Source organism: Podarcis gaigeae (assembly GCF_964106915.1).
Source record: "Podarcis gaigeae genome assembly, chromosome: 8".
Taxonomy (NCBI): Eukaryota; Metazoa; Chordata; class Lepidosauria; order Squamata; family Lacertidae; genus Podarcis; species Podarcis gaigeae.
This window is the reverse complement of record NC_139684.1, coordinates 7,828,356-7,849,514: the sequence shown is the minus strand read 5'-3', so window position 1 is coordinate 7,849,514 and position 21,159 is coordinate 7,828,356. Positions and strand designations below refer to the sequence as shown.

Below are 21,159 nucleotides of genomic sequence, written 5' to 3'. Positions count from 1 at the left end.
GCTGAGACAGCATTTCAGATTTGGGTCACTGTATTGGGACTTCCTTTAGATAGTTTCAATTGGCCCAAATATATGCTGGATCCATGTCATCTGTTATTTATAACCCAGTATAGTGATATACCTTGGTTTACAACCATAATCTATTCCAGAGGTCCAGTTGTAAACCAAAACAGGTTGTAACCCAAGGCGCGCTTTCGCCATTGCCCCCCCCCCCAAGGGTTGTAATCCAAAAAAATGGGTTGTAATAAAAAGACACGCACTTCTGGGTTTGATGTGGTTGTAATTGAAAACGGTTGTAATCCAAAACGGTTGCAAACCAAGGTACCACTGTATATGCGTATATTCTCTTAACAGGTGTGTCTCCAGCTGTCCTAGAACATAGAAAACAGCTTGATGATTTAAAGAAGTTCAAGAATGATTTTAGGGTAAGTGCTTTTGCTATTAACGACAGCTGTCTCTGAATAGACAAGGCAGTAACAGATCAAACTACACACAGGTAGGAACAGTGGCTTCAGGAATAAGCATTTTTAAGCACATTAAAACATATAACACATAACAACAACAACAACAACAACAACAACAACAACAACAACAACAACAACATATTATTTGTACCCCGCCCATCTGACTGGGCTTCCTCAGCCACTCGGGGCGGTTTCCAATAAAGATTAAAAATACATTAAAATTTCACACATTAAAAACTTCCATTCAGATGTCCTCTAAATGTCAGGTAGTTGTTTATCTCTTTGACATCTGATGGGAAGGCGTTCCACAGGGCTGGCACCACTACCGAGAAGGCCCTCTGTCTGGTTCCCTGTAACCTCACTTCTTGCAGGGAGGAAACTGCCAGAAGGCCCTCGGTGCTGGACCTCAGTGTCCGGGCAGAACGATGGGGGTGGAGACGCTCCTTCAGGTATACTGGGCCAAGGCCATTTAGGGCTTTAAAGGTCAGCACCAGCACTTTCAACTGTGCTCAGAAACGTACTGGGAGCCCACTGTAGGTCTTTCAGGATCGGTGTTATATGGTCCCAGCAGCCACTCCCAGTCACCAGTCTAGCTGCCGCATTCTGGATTAGTTGTAGTTTCCAGGTAACCTTCAAAGGTAGCCCCACATAGAGCGCATTGCAGTAGTCCAAGCGGGAGATAACCAGAGCATGCACCACTCTGGTGAGACAGTCTGTGGGCAGGTAGGGTCTCAGCCTGCATACCAAATCCTTGTCTATTCTCTCCCTCACTAAAAGAACATTGCCTAGGGCAATGAAGGTCACAATAGGACATTCAAATGGCTGCAAATAAGACACTCCCTAGAGCAACCAGTACAAGTTTGCTCCCTGCCTTGCCACCTCCTCATCCATATACATACACTTCTTGAAATGTTTTACAGGAACCCTCTCTGGGGAGGGAGTTTCCACAATTTAAGGTCTTACTTCTCCTGGGCTGCCACCCCCTGAGCTTCTGAGTACGGTGGAAGAAGCAAGAGGACTCCCTCTACTGATATTAGCACCCAATATATTCCTGGGTTTTCTGTACGTCAGTATGTAGGAAATGAAGCAACTTTTATTTCAAGCTGTAAGAAATAATGTGCGAAACTAAAATCAATGTTGACTGTGCCTTCTCTCCAAATACCTTCAGTCAGGAAGTACCTGCTAAAAGTATAATTTTTCTGTTTCCTCCCACCTGCACCCTCCAGTTACAACCCAGTTCCGCCCCAGAAACAGCGGAACAGCTGCTAACCAAAAACAGAGATGGTGAAAAATCCAGAGAGGTTCCTAAGGAGAAGGGTGACGCCAGCTGTAAGGACTCTGTAACTGAAACTGGCAGCAATGCCACCTCGACCAGTGGCAGTAGCAAATCAAACAGCCCCAGTATTACACCACCTGGTGGCAGCCTGGAGCAAAAGCGAGGGCCTGAGGTGACCTCGCAAGGAGTGCAGACCTCTGGCCCCGGAGCGAAGCAGGAGAAAGAGGAGAAAGAAGACAAAAGGGACACCACCGAGTGAGTAATTCTGGCTGCAGCAGCTCCTGCTCAGATTTGGCACTGCCTTCGTGGAGGGCCCAGTTGTTGAGATGACTCAACCATGCACAGCATTTTCTTCTCTGCTCCTTATTTAGATTTAACATATTTGTATAAAGTTTTCTACCTCCACTGCTGGAGGCAGTGCTTAGAAAGCCAGTTTCAGGGAATTACAGGGGGCAGAGTGCTGTTGCTCTCCCCGGTCTTGCTTGTGGGTTCCCCACAATAGGCATGTGGTTCACCACTGTGCAAACAGGATACTGGGCTAGATGGGTTTTTGGCCTGATCCTGCTGCAGGGCTCTTCTTCATGTTCTTGTGCTCTTCTGTTCAGCTTCTGGTGTCGAATTGGAAAATACGCACAGGACTTTTAGGGGTTGTATTATCCAGCGGAAATGCAGCACCTGGAGAAAAATGGATGTTGTGCTTTTAAATGTGTTTGATCAGTGACTGGGGAGAGAATACTATTTTCTGTCTTTCTCCCTTGCCAGTCTTTCTCCTCCTACTCTGTGAAACTCATCCAGAATTTCATGCTTTTGTTGGAAGGCTTGTGCTGCGTTTTGAAACAGAAATGAGGCATCAAGTGATGGGCAGTTTTCCTCCACTCCACCAACGGAGGCAGAATCTGTAGAGGCTTCACACTTCCACCAGGCGGGGCAGTTGCCATCTCAGTTTTCAGCCTACCCTCCACAGAGGGAGCATGGCTGACAGAATCTCTTACGGAGTTTAGAAGCTGTTAATTATTATTTTTAAAAAGATACTCTTTGCTCTTCTTCCTTAGTTGTTGTTGCTAGTTGTTGCTTCTTAATGTACCGTATTTTTCGCTCTATAAGACGCACCAGACCACAAGACGCACCTAGTTTTTGGAGGAGGAAAACAAGAGGGGAAAAAAATTCTGAATCTCAGAAGCCAGAACAGGAAGAGGGATCGTTGCGCAGTGAAAGCAGCAATCCCTCTTGCTGTTCTGGCTTCTGGGATAGCTGCACAGCCTGCATTTGCTCCATAAGACGCACACAACATTTCCCCCTACTTTTTAGGAGGGAAAAAGTGAGTCTTTTAGAGCAAAAAATACGGTATTTACTAAATTTGTATATTGCCTTTCTGCCGATACGTTCAAGGTTTCTCACAGTTTTAGACAGCAGCTAACTTGGCACTGTGCAGATTTTGCTGGGCTCCCAGCCAGCATAGCTAATGGTCAGGGGGGATGGGAATTGTCGTAACAATATCCGGATGACCACAGGATAGCAACCTTTGGTTTGCAGGCTATTTTCATTTATTAATTTTATTTCATAAGAGTCACATACCACTTGATTGTAAGGAAAAACTTCGAATTTTAATAGACATGATCCAAAAGGGAACATGGAGAGAAGAGGAATATTAGCAAATTCAGGTCCCACAAGAGGTGTGCTTGTGTGAAAGAGAGAGAGAGGGAGAGTCTGACTTCTGGGATGGGAGGAGCCAAATAGTATTTGGCCCCATCTGAGCCAAAGGAGGTTAGCGATTTTGGTTTCCCTCCAGGGATATTATTTTTGACCCGGAGCCTCTAATATCTTCGTGCAGCAAGGGCTGCAGCTCAGGATCCAGGACTTGTCAGCAGAGCTCTCTGGGTGGCAGCTGGGCCTTCTCACACTCTGCAACAGGCTTCTGGGCCTTCTCAACGAGGGTAGGTGCATTTTAAAACTAGCAGCAGCTGCTCCTAGAGCTGCTGCTGGCAGGAGGATGTCTTCGCAACTGCTTATCTATGCCCTCTATTGCCGCAAGCAGACCTTCCAGTTTTGATTGCTGCAAGGAGACCTTGTGCCTTCTCAGTGGTTCTGTTCTGGCTGCAATCTGTCCGTTCTAGTAGCTAGTAGAAGACCTTGAGCCTGCAAGGAGCTGCAAGAAGCCCAACTATAACACTGACTGCTGATAAGCTTTGGTTGCAGGCCCCCAAGTATGTGTCAAGGCATCATGCTAAGAGTTCTTACTATGTTGTTGATCTGCAGCTGCCCCTCCCCCAGTGGTCTAGTTCAGGGATGGCTAACACATTGCCTTCCAGATGTTGTTGACTCCATCTCCCATCATCCCCAGCAAGCATGGACGATAGTTAGAGATGATGGGGGTTAATAGTCCAGCGACATCTAGAGGGCCAAAGGTTAGCCTCTCCTGCTGCAGCCCTTCAGTCTCAGAAAAAAGGAGCAGCCTAAGGTCAAGGAAACAGCGGTGTTGGAGTGTTTTCTAGTTAAAACCTTGCAATGAACATCTTTTTCCTGTCCTTACTTTCCTCTTTGGTGGCAGCTCCCCCTTCAATAGAACGTGTTACATTTTGATAGATTTTTAGTTGTGCATCCTCAGCAATAGAACGTCTTACGCACAGAGGACAACTCCCACTCACGCCCAATGCACACGGCGCAGGTTTGAAGCCTCTGCAAGTCTTCCTCCACTAGTAGATGTGAGGAGTCAACCATCCCTGGTTATTCAGCTCTTATCTGAGAGAAATGAACTATCATGGTGGGAAGTCCAATCTGACACGCATCTTTCTTGTGTTTCCCCCCACCCTTCCATAGACAAGTTAGAAAATCAACACTGAACCCTAACGCAAAGGAGTTCAACCCTCGATCATTTGCTCAGGTGAGTCTTAAGAGGCATCGCTGTCCTCATTCTCTGCTTATCCGAAGCTGCATTTCTTTATGTGCCACCCATTAGAAGCAGTCACTGCATAGTTTGTTTTCCTGCTTTAACCAGCCGTAACGAGAGCTTGCTGGGAAAAGTCCACGGGGCATGTTGATGCACGCTTGATCAAACTGTTCAGTGCCTACTTACAGCTCATATTCCATTTTTCCTTCATGTTTTTGGCAGCCCAAGCCTTCCACCACACCAACGTCACCCCGTCCGCAGGCCCAGCCCAGCCCTTCCATGGTGGGCCATCAGCAGCCCACTCCAGTGTACACCCAGTCTGTTTGTTTCGCACCAAATATGATGTACCCTGTTCCTGTGAGTCCAGGTGTTCAGGTAAAGCGGCAAAGGCTTTAATGTGACAAGCTTATACTTGCTGCATTGAGTGTGGATAACAACTTGTCACTGCTTTGGAGTGTGAAAGGCAGAACAGGGCACGAAGCATGTAGAGTTCTTTGTGTTTACATATGGGAGATGGTATGTGTGTGGGGGGGATTGGTGAATAAGGAAAAGATTAAGAAGCCCCTCTCCCATACAAATGCCCCCCTCATTAATGTTACCTGCTCAAATTTGGACTTGGATACCTTTGTTTGCCACAGTGATGTGCATTTCTACCTTCTGAAAAGAGGCTGGGCCACTTTGTTTTCAGCACTACATAGTACCCTTTCTTGGCACTTAAAAATATTGAGTAGCTCTACTAGCTTGAAAAGGGACGCGGGTGGCGCTGTGGGTTAAACCACAGGGCCTAGAACTTGCCGATCAGAAGGTCGGCGGTTCGAATCCCCGTAACGGGGTGAGCTCCCGTTGCTCGGTCCCTGCTCCTGCCAACCTAGCAGTTCAAAAGCACGTAAAAGTGCAAGTAGATAAATAGGTACCTTCTCTGGCGGGAAGGTAAATGGCGTTTCCATGTGCTGCTCTGGTTCGCCAGAAGTGGCTTAGTCATGCTGGCCACATGACCCGGAAGCTGTATGCCAGCTCCATTGGCCAATAAAGCGAGATGAGCGCCACAACCCCAGAGTCGGCCACGACTGGACCTAATGGTCAGGGGTCCCTTTACCTTTACTAGCTTGCAGGCTACCTTGAAATGCAGGGGCCTACTCATTGTCTTGAAAGAAGATCCTATCAGATCAGTAACTTTGCATTTGCAGAGCTCATGTGACTGAGAGCATTTGTCCTTGTGTACTCTATTTGTGAAATGTATACTCTCCCAAGAGGAGATCCTTGTTGGAGGGGCTGGCCAACTATTTAGTTAGCCAACTGTTCTTACCCTTCTGTACAACTGAGAGAAGAGTATTTGCTGTGGCCACAAGAAAATTATTACAACAAATGTCAGAAACGATGAGTGTATATGATAAGACGTGTATTTTAAGCATATTGATTCCCTGTACATACCTTGGTTTGTTTACTTATTTTTATTTTGGGTCCAGTTTTATCTGATACTTGATTTTGTCCATGACCTGCAATGATGATGAAATCTTCTAATAGCCTAATTGATTAAAAAGTGTGTTTTTCACTTTACTAATAAGAGACCAGAGTTCAAAGAACTTTTAGTTCATCTCAGTAGAATACATTGTGCTCTTTCTGGCTGCCACAGCATTCCAAAATTATCTCTAGTGGTGCCAATTTGTCTTCAGTGGTTGGTATATGGGGATCACTTTAAAGTAAGGCATTTATTTTTAGTCACGTTTCTAACAAGTATTTTGATCCCATTCCCTCCCACCCAAGCTATTTTCACCTGCCTCTTGACTTCAACCAAGCTTGCACATCGTGGCACTGTTAATGTTCTTTCAAGCAAAGGCCTGGTTCAGATTCTATTCAATTCAAAATCCTTTATTAGGCATAGCACACCACACATAAATAACATAATACAATATAATATAAAATAATAATACAACGCAACATCATCACCTACCATTAACAACCACTAAGTCTCCTTATCATGGCCCATTCTTCAGATATAAAAGTAGCTGCCTAAAGAGTATGAACATGGTCTGATGCTTTCCCTCCTCCTGTCTCTCTCACACTGTAATGGAACAATTCAAGGTTTTGTTACACCATAGTTTCCGGTTAACACTGGAGCATGGAAATTGTAGCTTAAACTCTTTACTACAAACCATCTAAATCAAGCCTGAGGGAAGCTATATTAGCATTCAAGGCAAATGTGATGTGCTCCGGTTCAAGATAAGTTCAATCCTCCCACTCAGGTGGTTCCCCCTCTTCCCCACCCCCAACAGTTAGCACCTCCACTTAGCTTTTTAGTGTGTGCAGCTTTTGGGTTCCGCCAATACCTCCCTCTTGTCTGCCGGTGATGCTGTTTGGGCTACATAAGGAATGGTGACAGTCAAGAGGTGTTGGTTCTGCTGCTGCAGATAGCCATGGTTGGTTCCTAAAACTAACCTTTGGAGAGTTCCACCCCAGGATCCTGTGAGCATTGCAAGGAATCTTTTGTGGGCACCTCTTGGGTTGGGTGGTGAGGTTCAGCACAAGACAATAAGCAGACAGTAGCACCCATAATCAAATGTTCGTTGGTAAAAGTGTGAGGTGCTTATCTTCTGGGAACCCAGTGGGGAGCAGGCCGCCACGCATGACTTGCATCCAGAGAGGAGAAATATATATATGATGCGTGGTGTGTGCGCGTGTCTTCCTCTAATTGACAGCCATGTTATTTTTCAGCCTTTGTACCCCATTCCCATGACGCCTATGCCAGTCAACCAGGCCAAGACCTATAGAGCAGGTAAAGGTGAGAATAATACAGTATTGCATGCTCTTGTACGTAGCTTGCATGTAGAATAACTAACATGCCTTGCTCATTGTTCTGTTACACTTACTTTGCTTATGAATTAGCAACCCGCCTTTCTGTGCAACCCCCTTACCAAGCCGCCTCCTCCTCCTCCTCTTCCTCCTCCTCATGTATCCTCTTGCTTCTTGGATTTTGCAGCACTGAGCAGGCAAAGTTTATAGCGGCATAGGACCTAGTGCATGGGTAGGCAAACTAAGGCCCGGGGAGCCGGACCTGCCCAGTTACCTTCTAAATCCGGTCCACGTACAGTCTGGGAATCAGCTATTTTTTACATGTGTAGAATGTGTTCTTTTATTTGAAATGCATCTCTGGGTTATTTGTGGGACATAGGAATTTGTTCACCACCCCCCATATAGTCTGACCCCCAAGGTCTGAGGGACAGTGGACCGGCCCCCTGCTGAAAAAGTTTGCTGACCCCTGGCTTAGTGTCTTGGCTCCAGTTCTAAATCTTTGAATGGATGCTTTTAAGCCTACTTAAGGCTGAAAGATCCTATCCACACTTTCCTAGAAGTGCACCCTGCTGAACACAGTGCACAACTTACCCCTCAGTAACATGCATACGAAGGTACTGAAAGAGTGTTTGATTAGCTCCTGTACCTAATGATGAGCAGAAGCAACATACTGACTTTCCACGCCAAAGGCTTGTTTCTTCTGCTTGGCTTTTAACAGGATTTTACTGTTGTTATGGGTTCTGTTGGTCTTAGGGAGAAAAAATGTAATCGTAGAAAAAATAATAATTATGCCATTCTTCTGTATGGGAGGAATGTGAACCTTGTATGGGTTGTCTCTGCCCATCTCTCCACAGGCAGGAAGTTAAATCTTTTAAAAGTAAAACATTTTTGTTGCACCAGAGCAGTGTTCCAGTATATATCGGCTAGTGCTTGGATAGTCTTTCTGTGATGCCTTCTTTCTGCCCAGCCTACTCTGAGCTGACCTCTCTCCTGTCGCCTTAAAGCCTGCTTACAGGGTGAGATTCTTGAACCCTACCAGCAGCCGATTCCTCATCTTCATTTGGCTTCCTTGTGGTTGCCATTGTACCTAGCTGTACGTAGAAATGTTGGCACAGATTTATTTTAGTGCTTTCGTCATGTGCCCTTTCCCCTTCTTTTGCAGTATCAAATATGCCCCAGCAGCGGCAAGACCAGCACCATCAAAACACCATGATGCACCCTGCCTCTGCTGCCGGGGCTCCTATTGTTGCTACGCCACCGGCTTATTCAACACAGTACGTCGCCTACAGCCCCCAGCAGTTCTCCAACCAACCTCTCGTTCAACATGTGCCGCATTACCAGTCTCAGGTATGCCTTCAGCTGAGCTCTTTGCAGCTTGAATGGTGGAATTAGAATATGTATTTTGCCACACTGCATAAGTGGTGATGCAGTGCTTGCATAGCACTTCAAAAGGAGCTGACTAGGGCCATTGTCACATGATGCCCTGTGTGCATGTTTGAGGGGTGTGTGGGTGTGTGTGTGTGTGTGTGTGCAGGCCACCTTCCATGCAGACAGGATTGACAGCTGAGTGATAGAACAGAGACCTGGATGTTTACTGCAGTCTTTCATAGATCTATTGGCACGTGAAAGCTTTAGGTTATCCAATGGCATAATTTCACCTTAGTGCTATAGTGTTAAGAGGCCTGTGTGCCATAATAGGAGGGGCTGGGAAAACTGCTGCAGAGGAGAACAGTGGTGGATCCTGAGTCTTCCTCTAAATCCAGCCAAGTCTGCTAGTATAACTGGGCATCTCTGACTAACTTGAAGAAAGGCATTTTGTACCTGTGAAAGTACCTGCAGGGACTTACTCCTTCCTCGTTCTCTTTCTCATGCTTAATGCAGCACCCCCATGTCTACAGCCCTGTAATACAGGGCAATGCCCGGATGATGGCACCACCGGCACACCCGCAGCCCGGCTTAGTTTCTTCCACTGCTACGCAGTACGGTGCGCACGAGCAGACCCACACGATGTATGGTAGGACACTTTTTAATGAGTTCTCTTTTGAAACTTTGAAGGATCTCGTTTTTAGTGGCTTGCCGAGAAAATTGGAACGCTCTGTGTTTTGAAATTCACTGAAACCCGTTTGGATACCGGTATAGTAAAGGGAGATTGGGAGAATGAAATGCAATTGTAAGGCATGAACAGCTGACTTTTCTGTCCCAGATACCTCTTATAAAACAGCATATCACAATTTCTCCATCTGCTGCCACCAGCAGCCTTTTAAAGGGCTCTTATTTATCACTGGGGACCGATTCATTTATGTATGTGTCCACTTGCATGTGTGACTGAGCTAGTGTGCATCATTAAGCACCACAGAGCGAATATTTGTAATGTTGCTGTGTCCATTTAAATGTACTATTATTCCGCAGACATGAACCATTTTGTATTGGTAGGGGATTCTTAGCACCTAACTCTGCTCTCAGTTGGCACTCAGAATTTGTGCCAAGGATTTGAGGCATGGCCTCCATTCACACAGGCACTGTTTTGGGCGCAGATTTCCTGTTCTGGGGCAGTGTTTGGGTTATGTGCCTGCAGTGCTCAGTTGATTCCTCGGCATGAATTGAGATGTGTCTGTCTTTTGCCTCCCCGATACGGGGCCCTTTCTGGCTTGGAGGTATCACCAGGTGTGGGTTTTGCACACTGATTGCTTCCTGTAAACCAGGGATAACTTCCTTGTGGGCTGATGGCATTAAGTGATGCCGAGTGTTAAGAATGCCCCTGTTGCAATGTGGGATTGTGCCCATTTTCAGAGATTATGCTAATATTCTTTGGGGCAGCCACTAAAGGGCTATGTTGTTATGCTGGACCACACAGGAGGACTCACAGGTAAAATAAGCTTAATTGTTCTTCATGCCCTTTTTTGTCTGGATGGGGAAAGGGAAAAGTTGAGGAGAAACCTGCACTGCTGTGTCTAGTCGGCCAGCTCACTCAACTAGTCATAGGAACACCAAGGTTGTCCTTCCTTTGCAGTGGATTTACGGGTTCTCCTTTTCAAGGAAAGGACTGTGGCTTGGTGGCCAAGCACCTGCCTTGTACATAGAAGGTTCAATTCCTGGTATCTGCAGGCAGAGCAGAGGAGGGAAAATCCTAAGACCATCGAGATCTACCAGTCTCTGTAGACAATAGTAAGCTGGATAAACAGACTCTGTATGAGGCAGCTTCCTAAATACTCCAGGCAGCCACTGTGTAGCTATTAAATCTCCAGAAGGGGTTCTCCCGTTCTTCCCCTTCATGTGTGAGGCAAGTCTTGAGATTTGTCACCCAAGAGTAACTTGGGGGTTTCAGCTGGCTGCTTTGAAGTGCCGTGTTATCAATTCTAACACAGAGACGCCCCTGCTAACCACTGGATGCTGCTGTGAGTGAGCTTTCCCAGGCCCAGCTGACCGGCCTTGCCCTCTAACCTGTTTGCTGCAGATGACCTGGAAGCAAACTGACCCGTTTGGGCCTTTTGCCTTCATGGACGTATGAGCCCATTGGCCCAGAGATGAACGAGCCCAGGCACACAGCCACTCAGTTTCTCCTTTTTGCATGAGCAAACATACCAAGAAGTCTTCTGCTGAATGTAGTTTCCTATTTCATCCATACTGAGGAACTCATTTATTTATTTGTCAAGCTTTCTATACTGCTTACTTGACAGAATATCTCTCAGTGCATTACATTATACTTAGCTTTGGAATGAAGCCAGCTTCAAATCATGGGGGTTGGAGGCAGAAAGCTCATTCACATCTTGGTTTATTAAACCGAGATACAAGCGTCTGAAACCGACCACTGTTTGTCACCTTGCTGCCACTTTCTTTACCAGGATGAATCCAAATACTTAGTGCTCAGTGGTTTTTGTTAAGAAATTTCCTGATAGTTTTCTTTTAGTATAAGGTGGTGGTCCTTGGAAGCTTAAATCATCAGAAGTGTTAGTGACTGGTTGGATTTTCTTGTCTGGCTTGCACCAACTTAGCTACCTGTAGCAAAGAAAGGAAGTTACTCTGTGATCCTCAGATGAAGGGCAGTATAAATAAACCACCATCATCAAAAGTTCTTGGTTCAAACCTTAGCACAAATGTATTGATGTTCACTTTTCAATCTCAGCACCCCTCTCCATCTGAATCGTAGGTATGACAATACTCTCCTGTCTCACAGGTTTGTTGTAGAGATTACTGAGAGATTGTGTGTGAAATACTGAATAAATGTTAAGTGGAGGTATACTGTTCCCTTTAGCAAAACTGTAATCGGAACGCTGCATTGATTTGTAGCACCTCTAGTGCTCTATGAAACTACATCTAGCAAAGAGAATGAATAGGAATTCATTCTATTAACCTTTGTATAAACATGTGTATATGTCAGCAGTTGCTAATTGCTGAACTTCTGTTAAGATGGAAAGGCTTGTTTCAAAAGTCTGGTAAACCAAGATAATGTTTATTCACCAGCTTGATCCTGATTTTGCTTTGTATTTTATCCAGTATTTTTCTGTGTCTTATTCTCTCTCTCAGCTATCTAGTTTCCTGTCTCTGCTAAAAAATAAATCAACAAATTAGTATGCTGAACTAAGCAATAATTGGGGAACTGGGGCTCTGCATCTTGGGGAAATCCAGTTTTCTGGGATTGTAACTGGTGTTTTTTTCTTCGTCAAAGGACTTTTAATCCTTATTCTTCATGCTGTGGTTAGTTAATGGAATGTGAAATACTTTAAAATAGTGGACATTTTAAAATTGATGAACACCAGCTGAAGATTGTATGTGTGATTGAATATCTCTTTAACTTTTTTTTTTTTAATTGCAAATTGGTTTGTGCATGAAAACAATGATTGACTTAACCTTTCCAGAAGACTGGAAGTGGTGCTCTCATCTTGTGGCACACGGCTAATTTCCCTTTCTATTTCCCAAATTCAGCATGTCCCAAAATACCCTACAGCAAGGAGACAGGTCCTTCTTTCTACTTTGCCAGTGAGTTGGGGTTTTTGTACTAACTTTGATTTGCACAGTAAAGAACTTTGAAAGAATCTGTTGGAGAATAGGCTTGTTGAACAGATGTCTTTGCACCAAACCTACTCAGAATTAGGAAAAGCTTTTCTGTCATTGAGAAACCAATGGACTCATGAGACATGTAAAGGATGAAACTGTCTGAGGAAGATTATCATAACAGAGAAGGTAAGATGACAGCCAGCACTAGGTGAAAAGAGTAAAAATAAGTCCAGTTATGTAGAGACTTGGTTGACGTGTTTCTTTCGTCCTTACATTTCCTTGAAACCAACATGGTCTACTGCCCTGTGAAGGAAGGGTTGTCTACTTTGCAGTGGTCCACAATAAAGGGTACAGAATTGGTTGGTCAGAGATTTGGGAAAGGAAGATTCAGACTTTTAGGGGGTGGGAGAAGAAATCTGAAAGGGCAAGATTGGAATTTACAGGGCAAGACATTCCCCGAAGAGTTAGAATTGTGACCCCTGGAAGGCCTAACCCAACTATGAACCCTTGCAGACAGAATGCTGAAAGTTTGCTTTAACTGCAAGAGCTAGAAAACTTCGAAAAAGCCTGAGGTTGAGCTGAATGGAATTCAGTGTTGGATTTTGCAAGACAGTTGTGGTCACAAAGGCCCCTGGATCTTTTAATCAAAAGCGCTGATTCCCTTTTATGTATTTGAGTGAACGCAAAGATCCATTGTGACAGAATGACCTACACAGCCAGAGCTGTTAGCTGGAGAAGGAGGGCACTCCTTTTTATTGCACAGCAGAAACCAGGAGCTCTGTGTCTTTTGGGTATGGAGTTGTCCCAGGAATCTGCTGCTAACCTGTTCCATTTGGTCAAAGGGCTGTAATGCAACCACATTGGTTTGGTGCGCTGAAACTCTTTCAACAAGTCAATTTCCTTTAATAGATTTTCCTTTGCAAAATGGAGCCCGCTGTCTGTCTGTAACATCCGTTTACATTTGCTTCCTCTAATTCAAATGAAGGTCTCTTTTGCCGTCTAATTGTGGTTATGTTTACCTTCAGGCAGTTTTCACACTTAAAGCACTGACTCTTCCCAACATCATCTAAGTGGGTGTTTGATTTGGTTGGCCTTTCCCTCCCCTCTCTGCCTTTCTTCATTCCCTACTGCCTTGACTATCCACCACCCCTCTCCCTTTTAGGATTACAGTTGCAACTTGCAACTTCTGCACATTATCCTTCCCTTATCCCAAAGCATTTGCTCTTGTTTCTGTTTCCTCCTTCCTGTTGCTGACATATTGCAGTTTGCAAAGAACTAAGTGCCATCTTACCCCCTGTTCCCATTTATGACAGGGGGCAAGGGAACTAATTATGTAGCATATCTATCCTGTGAAAGGCAGGTGGTGTTCACATTGGATTTTTCTTCCTTTTGCATCTGCTATGGGAGCTGTAAAGGCAGATTTTAAAATTTGGGTGCAGGTTCCGGGTCCCCATCTTGTCTACAGTAAACTTTTGGACATGCTTCTCTGAGCTCTGAATGTGACTGCCCTGAGCTAGTTCCTCCAGTTCCTGCCAGCAAGATAATCTATTTTGGACTGAAAAGAGATCACCAGCAAGACCCATTTCTTCTCTGTGGGTTTGAAGAGGAAATGAAGAGTTTTAAGGCAAGGATGGGGAACCTGTGGCCGTCCAGATGTTGCTGGCTACTAGCCATGCTGGCTGGGCCTGATGGGAGTTGAGTCCTGCAACATCTGGAGGGCCCCACAGGTTTCCCCTCCCTGGTCCATGGCCAGACTTGTATGCTAGGGAACCCAAATGCTGCATGCAGTATGAAACACAGTTCTGTGACTGGAGCCAGGTGTGTGTGTGTGTTTGTGTGTGTTTTCCCACCCCGACCCAAATAAATTTGACTTTTGTGACAAGAGCTTAAGGTTAGAGGAAGCCTGGAGCCAAATGGCCATTTTCAGCAGGAGAGGATTGAAAAGCCTCTCAACTCTCACTGAGCCTGGCACTTTACTTCTACACAGTCCTCACACGCCCTCAAACCTTCCCCCGCAACCATGTAGGTTTTAAAGAATGTGCTCTGCAGGCTGCAAAAGTGATGTTGAGTCGAGGGCAAGTCCCAGGTGGCTGGCATTTGTATTGTTTCTAAATGAAGGAAAGAAAAGCAGCTATTTAAAAGGGAGACACCCAGAGTTGGGGGAGTCCTATGTGCTGACTCAGCTTGGCATCCGTTCTCAATTTCCTTTCCCCTCTTTTCTTCCTAGTTTCCACTGGTTCCCTTGCTCAGCAGTATGCCCATCCCAGCGCCACCCTGCATCCGCACCCGCCACACCCACAGCCTTCTGCCACGCCCACAGGGCAGCAGCAGAGTCAACACGGGGGAAACCACCCAGCTCCCAGCCCAGTGCAGGTAAGCACTACAACTGGCCATCTGTGTGGCAACAGAGAAGCAGGTTCCTGCTCTGCCGTTGTTTGGGCCAGTTGCCTTTGAGACCCTGCATTCATTGCCTGGAGACTGTGCAACCAGAGCTGACTACTCTGGCCAACATGCTGTCATGGTAGGAACCATATCACTAGTTCATTGCACACTGGAGGCTACTATTTTCCACTGGAAAAGAAGCTAGCAACTGGGATTAGCCATCCTGATGGATGCAAGCTTAATGCAAGTCAGAAAGTTTAGGCAGATAGTTACACTTTTTAAACAACTATTTCTTAAAAGGTCCCACGGCACTTGTATTTATGAGTAAAATACAAATGTTCTTTCTTTATCCAAGAGTATCTGTACCCTGCTCTTCATTAAAAAAAATGCCTCTGGCACAGCTTACGAACAGTCCGTTAAAGGAAAAGTTCTTGCTCACAAGCTTGCAGTCTAAAACACAAAAGCAAAAAGCGAAAGGGAGGGAAGAGGGCGAAAGCACACTTGGGCCCCAATGTGGTCTGCAGGAGTGGAAACTGTTCAGGAGCAGGAAGCACAAGATGGAACTGGCCTTTCACTAGAGCTACTGAAATGAGCTCTGCCTCCCATCTCACCCCCTGTGGCAGCCTGTTGGAATAGCTGCTATCAGGTTGACGAAGTCTGACGGAGCTGGCCTTTCAGTGGAATTGAGAGAATAAACCATTGTTTATAAATTCATAAGGTACATGGGCCTTCTGGCCACTGAAAAATACCCATTACAGCATAAAAATGATGATCTGCTTTTAGTTTCTTTAACACAAAAAGAAGTAGCAGCTCGGAACATCGAGAACAGAATAGTGATAATGTTTAGCAGGCTTCAGTCAGGATGTTCTTCCATAAGTTTAGCAGCACCAAAGAGAGCCCAGCCTCTGAATCTTTCCTTCCTTCGAGTGTGGCTTGAATCCGTAGCAGAACCTCTGAGCTGCCCTGGTGGATTGTAAAGGGTGAGGCATACACCTGAGGTTCCTCAACCCATAATGTGGAATGTGAACATGGATGTCAAGCATGTTGGATTATGCAACTTTTTTGCTGCTGGGAAATTTGCCTCTTCCCAGCCAGGTTTCCTTGCTGTGTCAGCTTGCCATGAGGTGGCAAAGCACTGTATTTTGCATTCCCAGCATAGCCTGAGAGCAGAACAAGCGTTTTTGAGGGCAATGCTTTTTTTCAGCCGGAACTCACCGGAGCTCAGTTCCGGCACTTCTCAGGTGGGCGCCATTGCCATTATAAGAGAACAAGGGAGGCGTTCATGGTGAGTTCCGGCACCTCTTTTTCTAGAAAAATAGCACTGTTTGAATGCAAATATTGCCAAGCCATTGCTATGCTTATGATTTCTTCAGCACCACCAGCACCAGGCCGCCCAGGCTCTCCACTTGACAAACGCCCAGCAGCAGTCAGCCATCTACCACACTGGTCTTGCGCCAACTCCTCCTTCCATGACCCCAGGCTCAAGCACACAGTCTCCTCAGAGCAGCTTCCCTGCAGCTCAACAGACGGTCTTTGCCATTCATCCTTCCCACGTCCAGCCCGCCTACACCAACCAACCGCACATGGCCCATGTCCCCCAGGTAAGAAAGACGCTTGATGTAGTCTGAGGTCCAAAGAGTGCTCTCTGTTCCAGGGAGGAGAAGACTGGGGGCGGGAGCCATTTCTCATTAACATGAGAGAGATTCAGGCTGCTTTGATCCAGGAAAGGCCATGGGTGTGTGTCACACCCTTGTGCACCAAAGAGCTGTTCAGAATGCCTGGTGAGTATTTATGGACAGAATAATCTATGTCCAGCAGGAGGTGCTAGCGAGCACTACGGGATCCCTGGACTATGGGTTGCCCAGGGCAGAAATGGTCACCTGAGTACTTCCCTCTGGAAGGCAGGCAGAACAGGGCATGACATTGTGCACCTTTTGTGCTAGAGGGTAGACAGTGGCGCTGCTGCTGCTGCTGCTGCTGCTGCTGCTGCTGCTGCTGCTGCTGCAGTTGCTTGGCTCAAGCTGAAAAGGTTGGGTGGTTGAAGGGTGGTGGGGGTACTTGGCCCCCTCTTATGGAAGCGGGCTCTGAGTGCCACAGAGGGTGGTGTCCTTCCTGAGGAAGTTAGGAGTGAGAGAGATCCTTGCTATGGAATTGGTGGTAAGTCAGCGAGCTTTTGGGTCTGAGGCCTGAACACTGAAAAAGGTCCTTTGCAGGGAAGTCTGAAGCCTCCCTCAACTGTACACTTAGATTTTGTGCTCTGCTCCCCCCCCCCCCGAATGTGTCCCCCCCCCAGCTGTGAATGGCAAGCCAAGTGCTGCCTCCCTCCCTCCCTCCAAGTGGCTACTTAACAACATATTTTGTGCTGTTTCTAGCGGTAAGGCTGCTGTATTCCTCTGAGAGGGGGGCCTAATAATAGTAATAATAATAAATGAATAATAATAATTTATTATTATTTATACCCTACCCATCTGGCTGGGTTTCCCCAGCCACTCTAGGCGGCTTCCAACAGAACACTAAAATACAATAACCTATTAAACATTAAAAGCTTCGCTAAACAGGGCTTAATAATAATAATAATAATAATAATAATAATAATAATAATATATTTATACACCACCCATCTGGCTGGGTTTCCCCAGCCACTCTGGGCGGCTTCCAACAGAACACTAAAATACAATAACCTATTAAACATTAAAAGCTTCCCTAAACAGGGCTGCCTTTAGATGTCTTCTAAAAGTTTGGTAATTATTTTTCTCTTTGACATCTGGTGGGAGGGCGTTCCACAGGGTGGGTGCCACTACCGAGAAGGCCCTCTGCCTGGTTCCCTGTAACTTGGCTTCTCGTAGCGAGGGAACTGCCAGAAGGCTCTCGGCGCTGGACCTCAGCCTTGCAACTATAGCCTGAGTTTGGTGGGGTCCTGGCCTCCCCCCTCCCCTGCTGAAACAAACCCGCTTTTAGTGCCATCTCTGGGATTCCTGTGGTGCTGGCTGTGTGCCCCCTCCCCTTTGTGGCCTTGCTACTAAAGAGCTGGTTTGACATCGACTGATAGGAAGTGCCTACAGAGGGTGGTGAATACTGCACAAGATATTATGGGCTGTCCCATGAATCCACTGAATGACATTGCAGAAGAACGTTGCCTCAGGAGAGTGAGGAAAAGTCTCAGGGATGATTCACACCCTGGCCAGCATTTTCTTGATCTCCTGCCCTCGGGCAGAAGATATCGAAGCATGATAAGTCGCACCGACAGGGTAAAGAACAGCTTCTATCCATGGGCTGTTAGGCTGCTGAATGAGAAGATAACAACAGGGCAACTGACTTTCGGGTTTGGTGGGTTTGCGTCAGTAAACGAGGGGAATTAAAACTAAGAGAGCTGAGTGGGGGGTGCTCATGTAATCTCACTGTATACAAGTTGTACAAGTGGCAATAAAGTATTTCAATTTATTTCAGGCCCATGTGCAGTCGGGAATGGCTCCTTCTCACCCAACTGCCCATGCTCCAATGATGCTCATGACAACACAGCCACCACCCGGTGGGGCCCAAGCCGCCATTGCGCAAAGTGCACTACAGCACATTCCAGTTTCAACAGCGACACACTTCCCCTACATGACGCACCCTTCAGGTGAGCGGAGTGTGTGCTTGGGAGCTGCCGCAAGTCCCAGGAGGGAGGGATAAGGGAGAGAAGATGAAGGTTGTGTGATGTCGAGGCTGGGCTTGGGAGCGCAGAAAGGGGGAGCACAGAACAGGCACGACAAATGCTCTTAAAATGCCCTCTCCCCCCACAACTGAATCATTACTCCCTTCGGGAGCAGTCTTTATTTCCAGTCATCACCATCAATCTTTATTACGGTCCAGAGACCCAACAAATCGTTACAAAGCAATACACAATTCATACAGCCTACCTCCAGGTTAAACAAGCATTTTGTTCAGCATATAGGGATCATTGGTTCTTGCAACCACCGATAAAAACTTTGCCACTGCTAATGTTCTAGCGTTTGTCCGGTCTTCCAATAGGAACCTGACATAGTGAGCCTCTGATTTTCCCGGGTAGTATCAGTTCAGCCCTGGCTTGCTCATATTTTGCACAGTGCAACAAAATGGAATCAATGTCTTGAACACACGAGCAAAGTCTGTCCTGGTAGGGTACTCCTCTCAACCTACCATCCAACACTGCAGAAGGAAAGGCGTTTAGTCTGGCTTTGGTGAAAAGCCTTTGATAGTTTTATTTCAGAGTGAGGATCCTGTGACCTCCATATGTCATTGGACTCCATCAGCCCCAGCCAGGGTAGCCAGGAATGAGGGGCCAGGGGACTTGTAGTTCAGGGGGCTTCTGGAGGACCACAGGTTCCCTACCCCAGCTTCATGGATACACCCAGCTGTGTTGCGAGTCCTCCCACCTCCTGGCCTTTCCTCTCCCAGCACCTTAAATGGCAGCCTTGGTGTTGCTGCCTACACTTGGCCCTTGGCAGACTAGCCGTCATGCTCCAAAACCCATTCATGCTCATGCTTATTAAGAAAGCCTTCGCTGTGCTCACGCCACGTTTTTTAAAAGCACCCACCCGCCTCCTGGTTTTCCACGTGTCGTGTTTTCCGTTCCTCTTCCCCACTCCTGCCACCCTGGCCCATGAGCAAGAATATGTGTTGCAGGCGGATAAAGGGCACGGGAGTGTTTATCTGAGAGAGACATCTCTTGTAGCCGAGCCGCTTTTTAAAATGCCCTTGGTAGGATTTGGGGTCTTTAACTCATGTCTCAACTCATTCTTCTCTCTCTCTTTCTCTTTTTTCCAGTACAAACCCACCATCAACAGCAGTTGTAAAGCTGACCTGGAGTAACTGTGAGGCTGGATCCCTCTTCGTTTCTTTCTTTTGTTTTTTTTTAAGGCCAAATACCTTCCTTCTCCTGCTTCTACCAACTTGGAAGCACAGAAACAAAAACAGAAATCAAAACAAAATCTAGTATTTCACTTTATTTTTGTTTCTAAGAGGAAAAAAAACAACCTTGTAACATCCAATAGGAATGCTAACAGTTCACTTTGCAGTGGGAGAAATTCGGACTGAAACAAAAGGCATGTAGAGCCCTTGTGGGACGATTCCATAATTCCATGTGTTGTGTCAAAAAAGGAAAACAAAAAAAAGCCCTGCCCCATTTCCGCTTGCAGATAAAACTGGAAAAAAACTATTTATTTTTTAAAGCAACCCTTCAAAGTCACAAATTCATCAGCTAGAGAAAGACGTAACGAGAGTGATTCTTGCTGCTATTCTCACTAAAAAAAAAAGAAATTAAATGAACATAAAAAGAAAATCAATACCTTTTACTTCTAACTAAACTTGAAAGAGGTTTGAAAAAAAGCAAGTTCTAATCGTCAAGCAGATATGGATTTATTATTTATAAAATCATGTTTGATGATGGGGGAAAGCCGCCGTCGCAAGGCAGCGGTGTAACTTTTAAGTTAAGAGGAAACTTTTACTTTGTAGATAATATAAAATAAAAACTTTAAAAAAAATTAAAAATAAAAAAAGTTTTAAAAACTGACCTTTTTCTTCTGGAATCTGTATGGTTCACCTTGTTTCCTTTACTTATTTTCTGGTTTAGCAGTTCACTGGTGCATAAGATAGGCAGAGAGGCCTTTGGACAGGGGAGCAAAAGAGGGAAAGCATCTGTCTTAAAGGTGGCTTCAGTATAAATGTGTGAGTTGGGCCAACAAATGTGTTCTGGCAGATGAAGGGATGGTGGTGCTTCAGGCCATTAAAGCATTAAGCCTTCTCCAACCTAGTGCCCTCTGAGTGTTTTGGACTCATTCCCTAGCCAGCATGGTTAGAGACGAATGGGTATTGTGTTCCCAACAACATCTGGAGGGCACCTGGTTGGGGAAGGCTGGATTGGAAGCAGTGCCGATTTTCACAATCTTAACCAGAAACAGGGAATCTTAGGCATGGTGTGGCCACATGTGGCCCTCCAGACTTGGTCCTTGGGACTCTCCACAGGCCACACCCCTCACTGGCCCTGCTTCACCCCCCATGTGTTTTGGACTGCCTGGAATGTACCCTTGAACTCTGATGACGCCTCTTGCTTGTCTGGAAGAAGGATTTTGAGGAGTGTTTATGGAAAGGAGCATAGTCTGCAAATGGGGAAATTTGCATGCTTTGCTTCACCCACTCATGTGGACCTGGGAAGTTTGCCCAGAACAGAATGCAGCCCTCAGGCTGAAAAAGTTTCCTCACCCCGATATAAACTTACTGTATTTTTTGCTCTATAAGACTCACTTTTTCCCTCCTAAAAAGTAAGGGGAAATGTTGTCTGCGTCTTATGGAGTGGATGCAGGCTGCACAGCTATCCCAGAAGCCAGAACAGCAAGAGGGATTGCTGC

The 21,159-nt window shown here is 45.9% G+C and overlaps 1 protein-coding gene across 16 annotated transcripts in view; it reads left to right on the top strand.

Moving 5' to 3' along the window:
- Window positions 1–20,324, top strand: part of ATXN2 (ataxin 2) — a 63,783-nt gene extending 43,459 nt beyond the window's left edge. For 5 of the 16 annotated variants that reach the window (XM_083753168.1, XM_083753162.1, XM_083753175.1 and 2 more), the window contains 12 exons: window positions 355–425; window positions 1,691–1,995; window positions 4,558–4,621; window positions 4,850–5,002; window positions 7,340–7,406; window positions 8,580–8,764; window positions 9,299–9,431; window positions 12,341–12,394; window positions 14,640–14,785; window positions 16,168–16,395; window positions 18,242–18,413; window positions 19,580–20,324. In XM_083753168.1, coding sequence (XP_083609294.1) covers window positions 355–425; window positions 1,691–1,995; window positions 4,558–4,621; window positions 4,850–5,002; window positions 7,340–7,406; window positions 8,580–8,764; window positions 9,299–9,431; window positions 12,341–12,394; window positions 14,640–14,785; window positions 16,168–16,395; window positions 18,242–18,413; window positions 19,580–19,608 — 1,607 coding nt within the window. In that variant the 3' untranslated portion in view covers window positions 19,609–20,324. The remainder of the gene's footprint in view (window positions 1–354; window positions 426–1,690; window positions 1,996–4,557; window positions 4,622–4,849; window positions 5,003–7,339; window positions 7,407–8,579; window positions 8,765–9,298; window positions 9,432–12,340; window positions 12,395–14,639; window positions 14,786–16,167; window positions 16,396–18,241; window positions 18,414–19,579) is intronic. The other 11 variants (XM_083753170.1, XM_083753163.1, XM_083753161.1 and 8 more) reach the window with 3 other exon arrangements.
- Window positions 20,325–21,159: the final 835 nt, after the last annotated feature.